Genomic DNA, 936 nt, shown 5'->3' with positions numbered 1-936 from the left:
TACCTAGTCTAGCGTGGTTTGCTTCCACCTCCAAACTCATCAGCTTAGTGGCCTGGTCAGTCCAACCCACGTACGCCTACATCATCTCAACTTCGTTGGGGTCAGCTTTCTCAGGCACAACAACAAGGCTTGTTTTGCAATGGACAACCCTTTAACAATTTTCCAGGTTGGCCAATGCTTCATATGCTCCAACAGATCCGACCACATCTCTACCACAAGCTTTCTCCATTATGAATCTTCAAGATCCGGGCTCAGTAGTATTCAAGAATGGTAAAGTTCCCAAGAGAGACATTTTGAAGTTCACCCTCTAATTCAATGGCTTGAGATTCTTTATTTCCGTGAAAAAATCCTTAAGGGCGCCCCAAATATCCATAGCAGAAGAGTCTGGCTTGATAATTGACTGAAGAACCGGTTGTGAGAGAATGGCATACAACCACTGTTTGACTATGTTGTCGACTTTATCCCATAATGGATATTCGGGTAAAGGGTCTGGAGTTTCAAGATGATCAAAAACCTCATAGCCAAGGCAATGAGATTTGAAGAGTTCCTTCCATGAGTCATAATTGAGTCGATCAATATCAAGGATGAGAGACACATATGATATGATGTTGGTAATCCCGTATATCTTGTCGGTGGGATTGGAGGGGGAGATCGAAGAGTCTTCTTTAGGAGGCATGGTAAGAAAGAAGAAAAGAGAATCAGAAGACGCAAGGTAGAAGAGAAGCGATGAAAAATATATGTTGTGAATGGTCGGCTACGGTTGGATCGTACGAAAGCTAGATACCATGTTACATGATACCATTTTACTGGTTGTATTTTCCCACAATCTCAATGAATTGCATTAAGCAATATGTACCTATACATGTACATTAAATGTGCTAGGTGTACTAAAATGGGCTGTTATACAAAAATACCACACTTAAAATACAAAATACA

The 936-nt window shown here is 40.9% G+C and overlaps 1 protein-coding gene across 1 annotated transcript; it reads right to left on the bottom strand.

Moving 5' to 3' along the window:
* Positions 1-307: 307 nt before the first annotated feature.
* On the bottom strand, positions 308-676 carry LOC145030362 (uncharacterized). The gene has a single exon (XM_078978739.1). The coding sequence runs from the start codon at positions 674-676 to the stop codon at positions 308-310; it is 369 nt and encodes a 122-aa protein (XP_078834865.1).
* Between the last annotated feature and the right edge of the window lie 260 nt (positions 677-936).

Source organism: Lactuca saligna, chromosome 2 (genome assembly GCF_052625555.1).
Source record: "Lactuca saligna cultivar CGN05327 chromosome 2, ASM5262555v1, whole genome shotgun sequence".
Taxonomy (NCBI): Eukaryota; Viridiplantae; Streptophyta; class Magnoliopsida; order Asterales; family Asteraceae; genus Lactuca; species Lactuca saligna.
Note: the sequence above shows the minus strand (reverse complement) of the source record. Positions and strands in the feature narration are given on the sequence as shown.